General features: G+C 39.7%; 1 protein-coding gene across 1 annotated transcript in view; it reads left to right on the top strand.

Annotated features, from left to right (window-relative positions):
* Positions 1–13,001, top strand: part of UNC80 (unc-80 homolog, NALCN channel complex subunit) — a 159,381-nt gene that overhangs the window by 98,828 nt on the left and 47,552 nt on the right. Inside the window, exons 40-46 of the mRNA XM_063303281.1 lie at positions 681–770; positions 6,398–6,499; positions 7,591–7,771; positions 8,258–8,526; positions 8,752–8,886; positions 10,942–11,080; positions 11,986–12,082. Of these exons, the coding sequence (XP_063159351.1) occupies positions 681–770; positions 6,398–6,499; positions 7,591–7,771; positions 8,258–8,526; positions 8,752–8,886; positions 10,942–11,080; positions 11,986–12,082 (1,013 nt within the window). The remainder of the gene's footprint in view (positions 1–680; positions 771–6,397; positions 6,500–7,590; positions 7,772–8,257; positions 8,527–8,751; positions 8,887–10,941; positions 11,081–11,985; positions 12,083–13,001) is intronic.

The following is a 13,001-nucleotide window of genomic DNA, read 5'->3' as shown; positions in this document are numbered from 1 at the left end:
TTTGTTGGCTCTATTTTCCAGTCCTCCCGTATTAAAGCTCCTTCATGAACCTCCTCGTGTTGTGGGAGAGGGAATGACTTAGCATAATATACAGGTCTGACCTCCAGTACATATCTATGCATTAGGTGTTTCACAAGGAGAAATTATTTATTGAAAGCCTGATTTAGTAGCTTCTTTACACCTTATTATGTGAATAGGGTCATCATACATGTACTTCTCCTGTAACATTCATCTTATAAATTACTTCAGATACACAGTAAACAGGACAGTTACATGGCTGACCTGTCATCAGTGACTTCGATTGCTGGACATTTAAGAGTTAGTTAGCTAGTAAGTTATTGCACTTTTAATTATCCAGCAGCCTCATTTCCACAGACCTACTATATCACATTAGCCTATTATATCACTTTCAGTTGTGATTTGGGAAATTAATTAAAGATGACAGTGGACTTAAACAAACCTGTAATGATCATAACTGGTATCGCTAATTAACAAAGAGTTGCCTTAGTAGCAATGCAAGTCTTGACAGCCTATTTCTATTAAGATTCCATCTTTATGGGCGGGGGACAGAGATATAGCCACAATTGCCTGAGGAAAATACTTTTAAAATTAATAACTTTCTGAAGTGAAGAACACGTGATCAACCAATATTAGCTTATGCTTATGTCTTTATGTGCTAGGAGTGTCTGGAATTTTTTAACATACCTGAATCCCAGTCTTCCAACTATTTTTTAATGGATAAGCGGTGGAACCTTATTCATTATAATAAGGTGAGATAGTTTTGTATTCTAATGTGATGTGTTCATTGTAACTGAAAATCTCATGCCTGAGTAACATTTTGAATACACTAACATGAAACTTTAATAGAATAATAATATGTATGGGCCCTGAAAGTCTACTGGAAGTAAGCTCCACTGGGCTGATTGGTGGTTATTTCTGATTTGATGCATAAAACACTCTGAAAATACACTTATTTTATTTATTTTCACATATTTACAAAATTCTTATGTTATTTCATTCATAGACTCAAGTACTACAATAAAACAACCACAGTAGAATAAGAAACAATAATTACCAAACCGGCAGATCAGTTATTAATATTAGAAAAGATAACAATTTAACATAAACCCTCTCATAAAAACTTAACAGATAGCCTACGTACAGCTTGGACACAACACTTATTCCCTAAAGGACTTGTGGAAGAGCAGTGTTTCAACTGTCCTCATGAATATCAAAAGGGAGGGAGCCATCCCAGCTTCAGGGGTGGGGGCAGAGTATTTCAGAGTGGGGCTATCACAAAAAGGCTCGTTTCTGGTCCCCCACTTGCAACGTGCCCTCTCTTGTGGTTTGTAATTGGATGGGCATATTATTTATGGGTCTTGAAAGTATCCAAGCTGCAAACCATATAATCCTCTATAGGTAATAGCCAGCAGATTGTTCGTTTGTTTAAACAATTGATATAGCCTCCCATCTCATAGCAGTGACTCAGATAGCCCCATAACGGTTCTGGGACAATTTTAATAGGTCCTTCCTCTGTGCAGACTTGGTCACCAGGAACTGATCTGTCAGTGACAAAGGACTGCTAGGAATGTCATCACTCCACCACATTGTACGTTAATTGCTTTAAAATAAATGCCAGATGCATGGAGTAGGGCCCGCGATGACCTGGGAATAAGGCTATGGCTGTCAAGGCAGCTATGAAATTCCAGGTCATCTCTGTTTCCATACTCAGTCAGCTAAATGCACATTCAGAGTTCAATTAAACTGCAAGAGATCTGGCATATAAATAATACAGTTTAAACTGTTGCTGCTATAGGATCATCTTTAAAAAATGGAAAAAAGCCTTGTCCTTTGACTTCTTCCAAGTGACTTGGTCATAATCATTCCATTCCCATCCTCTTCTTCCTTCTGGTACAGTTTGCTTAGTACAGTTCTACCCTTTTGTCAACTGAGATCATCCAAGAACATAAAAAGGTATCTGCTGGATTGGGTCACAGCTCGTCTAGTCCAGCATTCTGGGTCACACAGTAGCCAACTAGGTACATTTAGGAAGCTTAAAAGTCTAGTATGGAAAGCAGTAGTCCCCTTATGCAGTCACTTCCCAGCAACCAATATTAGGGCTTGCTTGGAATTCAAGAGGCAGTAAACAGCCATCAATATTATTGGCTGTTATTGGGCCCCTGTCATCACACCTCCAGGTAGGTGGGAACTCTCAGTTCTCTCTGGCCATCTGGGTCAGATGGGCAGAAACTGTATAAGAAAGGTCATCTCTAAAATATCCAGGCCCTGAGCCATATAGACATTAGTAACCATTGATTGTCTGATATGGCATGCATGAGCCAATCCCTATTTAAAACCATCAAAATTGGCTACTGTAACCATCACTGCCAGCATCATATTCCATAGTTTAACTATGTGCTGTGTGAGAAAGAATTTTATTCTGTTTCCTCACTTCCAACACTCTGAAAGAGGGAGAAAACCATCTGTCTTTCTGCCTTCTCTATGCCATGCATTATTTTTTTTATATCTCTATTAAGTCTCCTCTTATCCTCTTTTGCTCCAAGCTAAAAAGCTCCAATTGCTACAGTCTTCACAAGAGAGTTGCTCCAGCATAAAGACTATTTTAAAAAATAAAAAAATAAATAATAGAGAGTTGCTCCAGCCCCCTAATTATTTTGATTGCATCTTTTACAGCTTTACAATATCCTTACATTAAGGTAACCAAAACCGTACACAATATTCCAAGTATGATCTCACCAGAGATTTGTATAAGGGCATTATTATATTTGCAGTTCTATTTTCAATTGCTTTCCTAATGATTCCAAGCATGAAATTGCCTTTTTCTTTTAAGAGCAGCAGCACACTGGATGAGCATTTGCACTGAGCTGTCCACTGTAACCCCAAATCCCTTTCCTGACCAATCATTGGCAGTTCAGATCCCATTCATAAGTCAGTGAAGTTTGGATATTTTGTGCTAAAGTGCATCACTTTATAATGGTTTACACTAAATTGCCTCTGTCATTTTGAAGCCTATTCACCCAGTCTGGAGAGGTTCTTGAGGGGATTCTCACAGTCCCTTTTGTATTTTACCCCTCTAAACAGTATGGTCATATTTAGTCTGACTTCTCTGTTATGATTTCTTATTGCACAATTTAGGATCAGACTAAAGAGATTAGGGAAGACCCACAGATCAGTTAGATAAGAGCTCACTAATATTCCTAATGAATATGCAGTGGAGGTGCAGAATAGATTTAAGGGACTGGACTTAGTAGATAGGATCCCGGAAGAACTCTGGACAGAAGTTGGCAGCATTGTTCAGGAGGCGGCAACAAAATACATCCCAGAGAAAAAGAAAACCAAGAAGGCAAAATGGCTGTCTGCTGAGACACTAGAAGTAGCCCAAGAAAGAAGGAAAGCAAAAGGCAACAGTGATAGGGGGAGACATGCTCAATTAAATGCAAATTCCAGAGGTTAGCCAGAAGAGATAAGGAATTATTTTTAAAGATGTGTGGAAGTGGAAGAAGACAATAGAATAGGATAGACAAGAGACCTCTTCCAGAAAATTAGAAACATTGGAGGTAAATTCCTGGCAAAAATGGGTATGATCAAAAACAAAGATGGAAAGGACCTAACAGAAGAAGAAGAGATCAAGAAAAGGTGGCAAGAATATACAGAAGACCTGTATAGGAAGGATAACAATATCGGGGATAGCTTTGACAGTGTGGTCAGGGAGCTAGAGCCAGACATCCTGAAAAGTGAGGTTGAATGGGCCTTAAGAAGCATTGCTAATAATAAGGCAGCAGGAGATGACGGCATCCCAGCTGAACTATTTAAAATCTTACAAGATGATGCTGTCAAGGTGATGCATGCCATATGCCAGCAAATTTGGAAAACACAAGAATGGCCATCAGATTGGAAAAAATCAACTTATATCCCCATACCAAAAAAAGAGAAACACTAAAGAATGTTCAAACTATCGAACAGTGGCACTTATTTCACATGCCAGTAAGGTAATGCTCAAGATCCTGCAAGGTAGACTTCAGCAGTTCATGGAGTGAGAATTGCCAGATGCACAAGCTGGGTTTAGAAAAGGCAGAGGAACTAGGGACCAAATTGCCAATATCCGCTGGATAATGGAAAAAGCCAGGGAGTTTCAGAAAAAGATCTATTTCTGTTTTATTGACTATTCTAAAGCCTTTGACTGTGTGGACCATAACAAATTGTGGCAAGTTCTTAGTGGTCTGGGGATACCAAGTCATCTTGTATGCCTCCTGAGGAATCTGTATAACGACCAAGTAGCAACAGTAAGAACAGACCACGGAACAACGGACTGTTTTAAGATTGGGAAAGGAGTACGGCAGGGCTGTATACTCTCACCCTACCTATTCAACTTGTACGCAGAACACATCATGCGACAAGCTGGGCTTGATGAATCCAAGGCTAGGGTTAAGATCTCTGGAAGAAACATTAACAATCTCAGATACACAGATGACACTGCTTTGATGGCTGAAAGCGAGGAGGAACTGAGGAGCCTCATGACGAAGGTGAAAGAAGAAAGTGCAAAAGCTGGGTTGCAGTTAAACCTCAAAAAAACCAAGATTATGGCAACCAGCTTGATTGATAACTGGCAAATAGAGGGAGGAAATGTAGAAGCAGTGAAAGACTTTGTATTTCTAGGTGCGAAGATTACTGCAGATGCTGACTGCAGTCAGGAAATCAGAAGATGCTTAATCCTTGGGAGAAGAGCAATGACAAATCTCGATAAAATAGTTAAGAGCAGAGACATCACACTGACAACAAAGGTCCGCATAGTTAAAGCAATGGTGTTCCCCATAGTAACATATGGCTGCGAGAGCTGGACCATAAAGAAGGCCAAGAGAAGGAAGATCGATGCTTTTGAACTGTGGTGTTGGAGGAAAATTCTGAGAGTGCCTTGGACTGCAAGAAGATCAAACCAGTCCATCCTCCAGGAAATAAAGCCAGACTGCTCACTTGAGGGAACGATATTAAAGGCAAAACTGAAATACTTTGGCCACATAATGAGAAGACAGGACACCCTGGAGAAGATGCTGATGCTAGGGAGAGTGGAAGGCAAGAGGGGCCGACCAAAGGCAAGATGGATGGATGATATTCTAGAGGTGACGGACTCGTCCCTGGGGGAGCTGGGGGTGTTGACGACTGACAGGAAGCTCTGGCGTGGGCTGGTCCATGAAGTCACGAAGAGTCAGAAGTGACTGAATGAATAAACAACAAAAAAACCCAGTATGGTATCATCAACACATGTAGCTCACTGCGCAGTTCTAACTCTTCATATCATTTGTATACAAGGTAAAAAAAAAATCTGTCCCAATATTGATCCTTGGGAGTTCACACTATGTATATATCGCCAGCATGAAAGTTGCCCATTTATTCTTCTTCGCTCTTTCCTGTTTCTTAACCAGTTACCCATCCATGTGAACACCTGCTTTCTTATTCCATGGCAGCTATTTGCTCAGAGCCTTTAGAGAGGAACTTCATCAAAAGTCCAAGGGAAACTAGGGAATAATAGTTAAGAACAGGAAATATCTCCCCCCCCCTTCCTCCTTCCTTTCCCTATTTTGATTTACAGGTGCCCAGAAAACAATAGCTGTTGGACTAATTAGTAAGACACAAATGGAGGCATGCCAACAGGTGACCCAACATAAACGTTAAAACCAATCATGGAATATTAACAGATTAAGGCAGCTGATACTGGAAATTGTAGCAGTTTCAATAGTTTTATAATCTCTTATGTGCACCTCTAAGGAGGGAATTCAGAACCTCAGGACCTCAAGTACATACCAGAAGGAAGCCTAATCGCTTTAGGTCCTTTTCTTAACTTCACCCCCCTGGCAAGGTCCTTTCTGTCAGTGTGGATCTGCTGAGGAGGTTTTTCCCAGGCACCTAGTGGGCTGTTCTCTCATCTCTCTGTTCTCATCTGCAGCAATTCCATAGTGACTCCTACAGTACATGGATCTCTCTCAGGCAACACCACCAATAGAGAGCAAATACTACTCCAATCTGCCAACACTTCTTCCTTTCTTGGAAACCTTCCACTCGCTGTGGAGATGGAGATGAACACCCAAAGAAGGGTTGTGTGCAAACAGAACACCAGCAAATTCCTATTTCCACTACAATTTCATTCCCTTGCTAGACCAAGGGAAGTTGGCATAAGGATGTTTGTCCATCAGTGATCAGACACCATGACAAATACCACATCTCTAAAAGAGAAGCCCAAAGCTGAGAGATCTTCCTCCTCCACTACACCATACGAGTCCATCTACTACTGAAGAGTATTGCTATTCCTGAAAATGCAATTGCTAATGTACTAGAAGTGAAATTCATTTATAAAATACGTGTCTTTTTTATTATACTGCAGACCTATGTTCGTGACATTTACCCATTTCGTAGATCAGTATCTCCCCAACTGAATCTGGTACACATGCACCCAGAAAAGGGACAAGAACTCATTCAAAAACAGGTATGTCAGCTTCCTGAGAGTTTTACAGTAAACATCACAATGATGCATTCTCAGCAGATTATCACATGGGTATATGATCTGGGATGGTCTGCTTTGTGGTGCAGAAGCCACAAGCTTACTCGTTTCTATATTTTGGGGGCAAAGATACTGTAGATATTTTATGCCTTAACAGCTATGAGCTACAAAAAGCTTCGAACCAAATAAGATAATTGTCCTATCATGAAACGAGGGTTCCTAGACCTAGGTCCCCAGGACAGTCTCTTGGATTTGTGGATGTATAATTTGGGGTAGCTCAAAGCAGTTTTGGGATGCACTGGTCCATTTACACATTAATTTCCCCCTATTACATTAAAAAATGGGCTTAGAGTTCTACTGTGGATGGATCAGTTTGGGCCAGATGAGAGTCATTCCCATCACACTAAGGAAAAAATTCTTGGATATATGTTTTGTGCTAGCCAAAAGCTATTTGTGAGATGTAGTATCTTAGATCTTTTTGCTGCAAGATACATATTTGAGACATATGTACTCTGTGTGTGTGTATGCGTGTGTGTGTATGTATGTGTGTATGTATATATGTGTGTGTGTATATATATATAGTGTGTGTGTGTTCAGTGTCTACTTTTCAAAAACTTGTAAATTACATTAACACATTCCACCTAACAGTGATAATTTCTCCATTCTGTTTTCCACTCCAGATTATTTGCTTTGGATCCTTGTTCTGCATGTGGAATATTTATTACTAATTATTTATTTATTCTGATGTGTCTTAGTGATAGAGCATGGGACTAAAGTTGGTTACTTATTCCCAGTTCCCAATTCCTTATTCCTCCAGTATGTGCCTCTCATATATCTTTGTAATATGGACACTCTCCTTGTCACGCTAAGCAATTATTGTGTATAATAATATACAACCATCCAGAGTCGCTCTTTGAGTGAGATGGGCGGTGACAAAATTTGAAATATAAATAAAATATAAATAATTTAATAATTTAAAACAACTGACAAGCATATTGCATGAAACCTTGATAACAATTATTGTTGGATTTGGATAATCAACAATAATCCAAATAATTGTCTGGCTGTTTTTTTAGGTATTTACCCGCAAGTTAGAAGAAGTGGGTCGAGTGCTGTTTCTTATTTCTCTGACTCAGAAGATTCCTGTGGCTCACAAGCAGTCCCATGTATCTCTGCTGCAAGAGGACCTTCTCCGCCTGCCCTCATTCCCCCGTAGTGCCATTGATGCAGAATTCTCACTCTTCAATGATCCACAAGGTACCATTAAGTCTCCCTCAAGTTGAGCCTGACTCCAGGTGGCTGTATAGACATTTTTTGACAATAGTATCTAATTCGTTTGCCATTATCCTCTTCTAAGATGTTTTTTTACTTTTCAGGCTAGTCTATTAGGATTTCCTGACATCATCCACTACAAGTACTAACCAGGTCTGACCATGTGGAAGACTTTTTACTGATATTCTACTGAACCACCACAAACAAGAGCATAATTTTGTTGCTCAGATACAATTAAAAGTCCATAGATACCACCGACATAATGTTTAATAGTACAAAATGAGATCAGAAAAATACGACAAGTATCTAGTAATCCTTTTGAATACCTAGAGTTAATTATTGCAGCAAGCCCTTTTTTTTCCATACATTGGTTTATGGATGCTTCTGGTGATTTTCTTAGGGAGCTCTGATACTTCTCTTTAAAATAATCCAATGCATTTTATTATGGCATTGCTCTCCTTGTTCTCCTAGCTGGCAAGGAACTCTTTGGCCTGGATACACTTCAGAAAAGCTTATGGATTAAATTGCTAGAGGAGATGTTTCTAGGGATGCCCAGTGAGTTTCCCTGGGGGGATGAAATCATGCTGTTCCTGAATGTATTCAATGGAGCCCTGATCCTACACCCGGAGGACAGTGCCTTGTTGAGGCAATATGCTGCTACTGTGATCAACACCGCTGTACATTTCAACCACCTCTTCTCTCTCAGTGGGTACCAGTGGATCCTTCCCACTATGCTGCAGGTGAGCCTCTTAGCAGAGAGAAGTGAAAGGCCTAAACTAGCCAATAGGCTATCCTGCCAGGTCAAACTTTCCAAACGGTCATTTGCTGAATTTATTGCTCCTTGCACTCACTTGCTCCTTTAATTCTTTATCATGACTGCTTTGAGATATGGTGCAGCTTTTGAAGGTGACAGTTCAGCCTGTTGTTAACAGATCAGAATTCCTGAGGGTTTTCCTGTTTCCCAGGTATACGCTGACTATGAGAGTAATCCACAGCTGCGCCAAGCAATTGAGTTTGCCTGCCGTCAGTTTTACGTTCTACATCGTAAGCCTTTTGTGCTGCAATTGTTTGCTAGTGTTGCCCCGCTTCTGGAGTTTCCTGTGAGTATCAGCCAATCTCCTGTATGAAAATCATTTGCATTGTTTTCTGACCACATTGAAATTGCAATTGAAGTATGATGATATATTTAACGAGTGCAATGTTGTGGGCAATTCCTCGACCCTTGTGCCTCTGCTCAGAAAAAGAAGCAGGTAGAAAATCAATTCATGAGTTTAGGATTATTTAAAAGACTGAGCTTGATTACCAAACTAAGACCACTGTCTGCATCGCTTGCAACCTCCTAAGGAGTTACAAGCCACAGTTTGAGAACACCCAGATAACAAATAAATAAAATAAAATAAAAATCACTCTATTGGTCAAATTTTCTTCCAGGATTAAGACCAGACAGTTCCCACCATCTGAGCCACTGCATAGAAGGAAATGTGATGCTTCCTACTTGTCAGGCTCTTCCAATGCAAGCACAAACAAGGCTGTAACTCCCCAGTGATTTGTAATAACATGACAAGGAACTCAATCCTTATTGAAATACTGGAGTGGCAGCCGTAACAGGCAGTGCACAATTAAAAGTTCTTGAGTGGGTGGGACAGACGATACACGGTTTATACCAGTTTATCCTACTTCAATCCTGCATGTTCTTTTCCCGCTGACTCCCTTTATGCAGAGAAGCTTTAGCTTTTCTTTTCTAAAGCCCCCTCATCTTATTCACTGAAGGCAAATGCTTGTTCACATGTTCAGTGTTCCTGTCTCCTGTCTAGAAAATTCTCTCCCCCGAGGCCGACATTCTTCTCCCACTAGCAGAACACTGACATTACCCACCCTGCACATTCAGCTTTTTGTATCTACATGGAGAGACACGTCTGTGCATAGGCTAAATGGTGCTAAATATATATATAAATAAAAATCTGCTAATGGTGTGATTTTTGCCTAAGTGTGCACTAGTTAAAGTGAATATTTGGACATGATGGAAAAGGCATAGTTCTCGGTAAGTGGGAATGGTGAGCCATCACCTTCAACTCCACACTCAGTTTTGAAATGTAGAAATATTTGGGCCATGAAGACTGTGTTGTGCATGATAAATGGAAGTAAAGTTAAAATGTGAACACTCTTCTGAAGATGCTTGCTTGACCTTGCGATGTATAGGTAGCATTTTAAAATTTCTAAAATTTCCTGCTGTCCTTCTTAAAACATCAACATTAATAGAATTTCTGAAACCATTAAAACTCCTAATGAAAGCCATCACTGGGAAGCATTCTCCATTATGGGAAGTAAGTTGATATTGGCACCAATAATAGCTTCATTTTTATAGCAAAGCGTATCTTCAGAGCATAAAGTCCAGGAAGATGGTGGCTGGCAATTAAATAAAGGTAAAGGTAAAGGTAAAGGTTTCCCTTGACGTAAAGTCCAGTCGTGTCCGACTCTAGGGGGCGGTGCTCATCTCCGTTTCAAAGCCTTGGAGCCGGCGTTGTCCATAGGACACTTCCGGGTCATGTGGCCAGCATGACTCACGGAACACCGTTACCTTCCCGCCGAAGCGGTACCAATTAATCTACTCACATTTGCATGTTTTCGAACTGCTTGGTGTGCAGAAGCTGGGACGAGCAACGGGAGCTCACCCTGCCGTGCGGTTTCGAACCGCCGACCTTCCGATCGACAGCTCAGCGGTTTAACCCGCAGCGCCACCGCGTCCCTAATTAAATAAAAGAACGTGTTAAAAAATACAAAATGAAATAATTTGTTTCATATACCATCTAGTTTTCCCATTCATCACCTTGATTTTACACAGCTAATTTCAGAAAATCAGACAACCTTGGGACCTTTTAGATTTTGTTATATAACCCCCTGCATATAGGGACTGAAGGTAGCAACTCTCATGTAGAATTCTCACTTATCCAAAACTGGTATTGCTTACTTCAATAGTCATAAATTTGTGAGTGGGATATAAATGGTTTTCACTGGGTGTTGATGTTCCTTTTTAAAAAATTGTGCATTCTTTTAAAAAATTTAAGCCACCCAGAGTCTCTTTGAAGTAGGGCAGCCTTGAAATCCAGTAAATAAACAACCAAATGAATAGAGCAACATTGCTTTCTTCACTGCAGGATGCTGCATACAATGGACCCAGCAAGGGAGTGTCTGCTCAGTGCCTGTTTGATCTCCTACAGTCCTTAGAAGGAGATACTCCTGACAATCTGGATATTCTAGAGTTGGTAAAAGCAGAGAAGCCTCTGAAATCACTAGGTATTTTCAAACTTTTTTAAAAAAAAAGTAGCCATTTTTCTTATGAAATAAACATATTTGTGCCATCATTTCTTCCTGCAAACATTAAAACTAAAAATGTTAAATAAAAAAACTAAATAAAGAAGTTTCTACAAATGGCCAGGATCATAATATGTTACGTATACATATGCAGGATGTTCTGGTCTTGCCACCATTCAGTAAATGATAGCCAACCATTGTTTCAAACCCTGTGCATTTCCTCTCAAAAGAAACACCTTTCATTTTGTGTTTTTAAAGAAACTAAATTCTAAAGAGGTCTGAACTGGCTTACAGTTACACTTGTTGTATCATATAAATTGTTTGTACCTATAATATACTATATTCTGGGAGCCTGAATTCTTAATATAGTAGATGTTCTTGTTCTCTCTCTATATATATATAGTCCAATGTCAAAGGTTTGCTTGGAAGTAAGTCTCACTATATTTTAATGAATGTTGTTTCCTAGTAGGTTTTATTGTGCAATCATATAACATGTTTCCCCAAACCATTGTCTTCAGTGGGGTTTACTGCCAGGTAAACTGTGATAGGACTGCAGCCTGATCAGGCAATCACATTCCTACCTATTTAGAAGTACTGCTGATTTTTCTTAGATGAATGTCTATACAAAATGCCACCTTAGATTCTAAGGTGAAAGGAATCTTAATAGAATTTATTAAGTACCACTAATGATCAATTCTACTTTGATAAAATATACAGGCTAGAGTTAAATATACAAATCATTGAGCTGAAGCCCAGTTAAAAAAAAGAGACTGAACATGAATTAGTTGCCTAAGGCAAGAGAGTTGGAAGTGTATTGATTTTTTTTCTAATGTCACAGTATTTCCATATCGTTGATACTCTGTTGTGTTCTATTTTGTCTGTTTCAGATTTCTGCTATGGCAATGAGGACCTGACTTTTTCAATCAGTGAGGCCATCAAGTTGTGTGTAACAGTTGTGGCATATGCACCTGAGTCTTTCAGAAGGTAACAACTATTTCTCACTTAATTCCCAATTGCATTTTCAAAGAACAAGTATGACTGTCAGATTCCTCCGATCAAAGGGTTCGCAGAACCCCTTATCAGAGCATCTTCCATCACTTCCTTATCAAGGGGTGAGACGCTCGGTCACCGGATGGGAGGGGGTGTTAAGTTGGAGTGTGAATTGCATTGTTATGGCTACAGATTTATGATGGTTCACATCAAGGCCAGTCGTTAGAGATACACCAGAAACACCACCTGGGTGGGAAGGGGGGTGGCATACTTTCATGGGAAAGGGAGGCAAGCAAGGGAATGTAGTTTTAAATGTATGTTTTAGCGGGAATTCTCCATTCGCAGCTTTACCTCTGTCCTAGTCATTTCGCTTCATTAAACAGTTAAAGGATCCCTGGCTCCTGACTGTCATTGTGTGAATGCTCGAATGGTCTAGTGCTGACAATGACAGATTATTGTTCAAATTGTAATAAATGTATTTACTATTATTTATTATAGTCAACCATTGTTTCAAACCCTCTTGATTCAAGGATTATTTTAGGATTTTCTTTGTCATATTCTTTCCCTGAAATTAAAGAAGTTTGTATCTGTGTCTAATGATTGGAAGAATGCCATTACTGTTCTCCAGTACAAAGGGAAAGGTAGCAAGAGTGAATGCAAAAACTACAGGGGGATTAGTTCGTTAGGTATGCCTGGGAACATCTCTGGCAGAATTTTAAGGGAAAGGGTAGGAGAGGTGACAATGAGCAAACTTTGGGAAGTGTTGTATAGTGATGTGCAGCCCAGATTTTTTCTCTACAACAGATCTCTGAGAGATGGATTAATGTGAGGAAGAAGTTTATTGAACTTCTGCTAATTTAGAAAAAGTGTATGCTAAAGTGATTGAACTGAATTATTGAATGTTTTACACAAA

The sequence above is a fragment of the Candoia aspera genome, chromosome 1 (genome assembly GCF_035149785.1).
Source record: "Candoia aspera isolate rCanAsp1 chromosome 1, rCanAsp1.hap2, whole genome shotgun sequence".
Classification (NCBI taxonomy): domain Eukaryota; kingdom Metazoa; phylum Chordata; class Lepidosauria; order Squamata; family Boidae; genus Candoia; species Candoia aspera.
The sequence above is the reverse complement of the archived record's forward strand: the minus strand, read 5'-3'. Positions and strand labels throughout refer to the sequence as shown.